Below are 6,452 nucleotides of genomic sequence, written 5' to 3' on the forward strand. Positions count from 1 at the left end.
ATGAATTTGCCACCTTATTTAGAAATTAGTATAGTGAGTATATATCTCATAGCAAGGAAAGCATGAAAGATTAATTTTGGATGATATGCATATAGCACTTTGCCTTTTCAAAAAAATGTGCGTACCACTTTGCCTTTTAAAAAAATGTATATACCACTTTGCCTTTTCGAAAAATGTATATGCCACTTTTAACCTCGACACATATTTGTGTAATGTCGTATATAATAACTTGAGCTGAGGAGGAGAATTAATATCTTTAGTATCACCTTTCTGCAACAAATTTTCGGTATTCATAGAAGACTTTTTTTTTGCTTTGCACATATGAAGTTTATATTCACGGAACAATCTAGGAGCGGGCCAATGTTCAGGAATTTTAGAACATTGCGCTTGGGTGAATGGTGCATTGACAATAATTTCTAGCCTCTACGCCAATACGTCAAGCACTCACCTATTCTAAGGAAGGTGTTTCTGAAGCTTAGTCTGATCAGTACCATCGATTGCATCATCCCTATGCTATCATCTCTGGAAAACTAAAATCCTAATAATATTGTGAATCTTTCAACTTCAGATGGATTGGTGACTTGAACTCACGGCCGATCAGTTGATGGCGTTGGTCGAAATCACCCATGGAGGATCCATCAGTACTGACTTCGACTAGAACTAAAGGTTGAGGGATTGATGCAATAGTGTGCAATGTCTACTAGTTTGAAATGCTTGAGACCCAAATAAGTTTTATTGTGTTTTAATTGGAGTGGATCAAACTTGTTTGTGACTATATGTGTCAGTCTAGAGTGTGGATGTTATTTTTGATTGTGGAGTCCTGGTTACTTGTACTATGCGTGATTGGCCATTATATGGATGAACGAGTGAATCGTTAAGAACTTCATATCATGTGTTCCTTTATCTTGTTTTTCTCATTTTGTAATTCGCAAGTTTGAATTCCTGCCTGCTTAGTTTGTTTAGACCTGTCATAATTATGGTTGGTTTTTAGCTTGCTGCATCAAACATTTTCCATGCACAAATGCACAATGATCCTATTTCACAGTCGTTACTTCTAGCAACTATTTGTTAGGGTTGGCCAGTTGACAGCTCATATTATTGGTAACATTTTAATGTCTTATTTGAATATGTTGTAAGGATTACAACATATTCCATTGAAATTCATATATCCAATGTTCCAAAGAGACTATCCTATGATGTCGTGCAGTCATGTGACACTAAACATCCTGTTACATGTTACGTGGGAGTTGCAGTATGTCTCTATTGGGCTTTTTGTTGTACAAAATATGAGGATGAAAGATATTATGCTCATATTATAAATTTCTTAAGATATATCACAAACTTTACATCTTCACGAGTCGCAGCTTTTATGGCTATCTCCGCCATTGCAAGACCCCCTTATTCTCTCTTTATTTTTCAGCCCATGACATATATGACTACAATAGATTTGGCCTTCTATAATGGATTCACTGTGATAAAAAGGGAATCCATCGTTAATCTCTGATGAATTTTCAATAAATAATCATAAAGTTCAGGCTCGGTTGATTCTAGTGGAAACTTGAGTTTGTGGTCACAAAAAGTGTCACGATGGCAAACATGGCCATCTGAAATGTTGCGCAATTTAGAAATTTGGGTTGGCATATGGTGACAAAGTACTTTGTCATAGAACTTGGTAGCCATGGACCTCATGGGTCCATGGTAGCTAGTTCCATCCGTAGGTATGAGATTCTATGACAAAATCGTTGTAAACAAGGCATTATTCAAAACAAGAGTAGGGCCAGCACATGGCGGTGAAGTATTTTGGTCATAGAACTCCAGCTATAGTTGTGACGAACTCCCACATGTAACTATCACAAAACATAAAGGAGGAGATAATTTATCTAGTGTTCACTGAACTGTGTGCATTTGCCTGGAATTCCAGTGTTCACACTTTGTCCAGTGACTGTATCCTATTGCAGCTATCTCATCTGAAAACGTGTCGATATGCTCAAGAGTTGAGGAGACGCCATTGATCACCATTGTTCCCGAATGAAGCCATGTTCCCAATGTTTTCTTATCTATAAACACCACGATTTAGATGGCCAATGGCTGATTCATCCATCCCCATCTGATTCCATTCCTAAACACCTGAATAAAGAAGGAACACGCGAGGAGAGCCTTGGAAAACAATGAAGGATGAAACGCAGCTTCGAGTCGCCACAAAAATAAGACCACAAGGTGGGCCTTATAGAATAAAGGAATAAGTTCATCTGAGGTCCTTTAACTTGTCAACGAATCCGATTTTCGTCCTTCAATCGAAAAACTAGATACAACGGGTCCCTCAACTATCAAAATCGGTGCAGACAAGATCCCTCGGCAGTTTAGATGGCGGTTTTGGCTGACGTGGCGTCTACATGGCTAATTTGACTCGGTCTTCATCTGACGTAGCATTGATGTGGCGCTTACGTGGCAATTCGATCCAAAAAAATAATAAAACATGTGAGACCCACATGTCAGTTTCACACTAAATTAATAAAAAATGGTGGGACCCACGTGGGCCCCATATGTAATCCTCAATCCCCTAAGGTTGCTGGCTTGGTGCTACTCCTCTTCCTCCTCCAGCATTGCTCCTATCCAGCGGTGGCGGCGGAGGCGAGCGGCACCTCTCCCTCCCCCGGGAATCCGGCAGTGAGAGGTCACGCCGCGCCGTCGGTGCTTCTCCTCACGCCGCAGCCGTTGTCGTCCTTCTCCCCAGTCCCCGCTGCCGCCGAGGATGATGACGACGACGGTGGCGCGGGGTCATCTCGGATGACGCAGTCACGCGGACCAGCACAGAGTCGTCGAGGGGGACGAGGTCGTGGAAGCGGCGGGCGACGAGGGAGCAGCGGCCGAACTAGATCAGGGCAGCGGCTTTCGGTTCACGGTGGCGGCACCAGCACCGATGGGGGAGAAGACCGAATACCGGGACAGGCTGGTGGAGAACGCCTTCATGGGGCTGTTCGCACGCAAAATCAAGAAGTACGCCGTCATCTCCAGCTCCGGCGGGAAGGAGAAGAAGAAGAGCTCGTCAAGAAGCTCTTCCTGCCGACACGTTGGGCAGTTGGGCCTGCGAGTTCAACGCCGCCCTCACCATTCCCTTTTTCCACTGGCTCGTCGGTCCATCAGAGGTATAATTCATAGACACAACTAGTTCATCGTCATGAACTCATTATGAACCCAAAAGTTGGCATTATCACCACTGACTCTGCACATGATCAAACAGGGAGACCCAATAAGAAAAACACGTTCATTTTCATCCATCAAACCCGGAATCTGCTCCTCTTAACAACAGAACCTGGAATCTGCTCCTCTTAACAACAGAACCCGGAATCTGCTCCTCTTAACAAAGATTTTATGGACATCAAACCCACTGTCAGAATTATGATTGTAAGTATACATGCACTGGAAACTTCTCCTTTCCGTTCTTGTTCCATGGTCTCACTGGATAAAACAATAGCAAATGAATTAGGCAGTTAGGCACATCTCAAAGGTAACTAAAACAGAACCAGCAATATAATCAGCACTAAAGCAGGGCAGAAATATGGATAAAAAACCAACCATATGAACAACTTTAGCATACAGATAGAGATAGCAGTAGCAGATATCTGATCCATCACGAAGCATGAGAGATGAGGCAAACCTTGCTGCCTGCTGCCTGCCTGGCCCTGGCCTACGGCGCCGCTGCCAGCCGTTGCCCCTAGCGCCCACCCTTGACGCAGCCTACGCTGAGCAGCACCCGCACCAAGACACGCGCCCAGGGACGGCACATGGCGTAGCAACGGAGGAGCCCCTTCACCGGGAGACAGGCCAAAATCACCCAGATGAGCTTGTTGGGGAGGACGGGACCGGCGTCGCCGAGTAGTCGGCAGAGGCGGTGCAGGGGGAGGAGGATGGAGGCGGTGGGCCGGCGAGGGAGGAGCCTGGAACCTAAGGCAGCGGCGGATTCCCGGGGGAGGGAGAGGCACCGCTCACCTCCGCCACTGCCGCTGGCTAGGAGCAATGCCGGAGGAGGAAGAGGAGCACCAGCAACCGCTGGGGATTGAGGATTACATGTGGGGCCCACGTGGGTCCATCCATTTTTTATTATTTTGGTGTGAAACTGGCATGTGGGTCCCACATGTTTTATCAGCGCCACGTCATTGCCACGTCAGATGAAGACCGAGTCAAATTAGCCACGTAGGCACCACGTCAGCCATAACCGCCATCTAAATCGCCGAGGGACCTTGTCTGCATTGGTTTTGATAGTAGAGGGACCCATTGTATCTGGTTTTTGGATTGAAGGACGAAAATCGGATTCGTTGACAAGTTAAGGGACCTCAGATGAACTTATTCCTAGAATAAATTCATGTAAAAACCATAGAGGAGAAGATAAGAGCTCCACGAGGTGGGCCTTTCGGACAAAAGGACCACGCCATGCCAAAGTACGCCACTGCTCACTTGCTTTCTTTTCTTTCATTTAGTACCATGCCGTCTATCAAACCAGAGTGTGACCAATTAATTAGTTTCTATTAGCCTCTTTGTTGTATTGACATATTTCCCTACGTTTCAGGTTATAAGACATTTTGACTTTGGTCAAAGTCAAATTGCTTTAAGTTTGACCGAAGATTGTAGAAAAAAGTAGTAACATTTTCAACCCAAGACAAATTTATTATGAAAATATATTAAATTATTGATTTGATGAAACTAATTTAGTGTTATAAATATTACTATATTTGTCTATAAACTTAGTTAAACTTGAAACAGTTTGACTTTGAGCAAAGTCAAAACGTCTTATAACCTGAAACGGAGGAAGTACAAATTAAATAGGGCAAATTCATTTATCAATACAGATATATAAAATATATGCTCATTCATTAGACTGTATCTTTGCTCCTAGGTAGCTATAATTGTTGCAAGGTCACTATAATTAATTTGTGAAAAATGAACAACACTATGGGTACGAAAGAGGACAAAGCCATCAATCATTTTGCATTGTATGGTATATCAAAATTATCAAATATACAGTCACTAGTGATACTGTAAGATATGACAGCTAATTTTCATGCCAGTGAATTGATATTATATCTTTGAAATATCTCCAAGATTTTAAGACTTTTGCACTATAAATATGTGCATTCTAGGTCCATTTTCCTCAACAACAATTCAAAGTAACTCTACACCAACAGTTTGCGATGTCATCCCCCCATGTGCTTGTTGTGGATGATACCCTTGTTGATCGCCATGTTGTTTCCATGGCCTTAATGCGCCATAACGTCCGAGGTTCTTTGTTATGCAAGTTTCCGAGTTTTGACTATTGTTAACTAAGTATTTCCATGTTTGATATCTTCTGACATTCTTTTTGACTATTATTAACTAAGTGTTTCCATGTTTGATATATGCAGTGACTGCAGTAGAAAGTGTCATGCAAGCATTGATGTTTTTGGATTCGGTAAATTAAAAGTTCTCTTCTTGTTTATTAGGTAATGTTATTTACAACTGTATAACAAACATGTATTTATCTCTGATGGACACAGGAACATGATGTGAACATGATTGTTAGCGATTACTGTATGCCAGACATGACCGGCTATGACTTACTCATGGAAGTGAAGGTGCGTACAATAGTATCACGGATCGGAGTATAGTGTTAATCTTCATCATATATATTTTATAATGTTTCTACCAAATATTTTACATGTTCAAATTGGACTTGTTTTTACTTATAGAAATCACCTAAACTAGCACATCTCCCAGTGGTAATTGCTTCCTCTGATAACATCCCAGAAAGGATTAGAAAGTAAGTACAAACACATATACCTTGATTTCCTTAGTTGATAAATTCTCAATCTGAGCAAGTGGATCCTAATATGTGCTCCATTTTCCTTCTTTTTTTTTCCTTGTTGGAGGTGCTTGGATGGAGGAGCAAAGGATTATATTCTGAAGCCAGTCAAGATTGTTGATCTGCCTCGTATTCTGAACTACATATGATTGGCAAGATGAAGAAACAATGATCAAGATGGAATAAAGTTTCGTGTTAAGATTACCTAGCTACTTATTTACTTTATTTGCTATATGAGAAAGAAATGTATGTTTGTTACGAAATGGAAACAAATGACAATTATCTGGGATTAAGAAAACAAACTCGATAATACTTCTGGTGCCTTCTTTCAAATATTATGGTTCTATGACATGGTTTTTCTTTTTTTACTGAAATCTATCACTTGGTATTGTGTTGTTTTAATCAATTAATCACATTTAGAGGTGTGTTTAAACAATTAGGCATATAAAAAGGGGGTGAAAATTAACATTGCGTATCTCTACTCTTTATTTTCCAATGATTGGCATCAAACATAAATACGATATGATGCATCCATCACGTCCTCATACAACTATCCATGCAACATATGTATAATTAATAAGAGTGGACTTTCCTCATAGAGTGGTGAGCGGCCGTA

General features: G+C 41.5%; 1 protein-coding gene across 1 annotated transcript; it reads left to right on the forward strand.

The window, feature by feature from the left end:
* The first annotated feature begins 5,153 nt into the window (after positions 1–5,153).
* On the forward strand, positions 5,154–6,080 carry LOC107275331 (two-component response regulator ORR12-like). Its single transcript, XM_015794200.3, has 5 exons — positions 5,154–5,277; positions 5,400–5,446; positions 5,532–5,609; positions 5,724–5,794; positions 5,904–6,080. The coding sequence occupies exons 1-5, from the start codon at positions 5,190–5,192 to the stop codon at positions 5,983–5,985; spliced, it is 366 nt and encodes a 121-aa protein (XP_015649686.1). The 5' UTR covers positions 5,154–5,189; the 3' UTR covers positions 5,986–6,080.
* Positions 6,081–6,452: the final 372 nt, after the last annotated feature.

The sequence above is a fragment of the Oryza sativa genome, chromosome 8 (assembly GCF_034140825.1).
Source record: "Oryza sativa Japonica Group chromosome 8, ASM3414082v1".
NCBI lineage: Eukaryota > Viridiplantae > Streptophyta > Magnoliopsida > Poales > Poaceae > Oryza > Oryza sativa.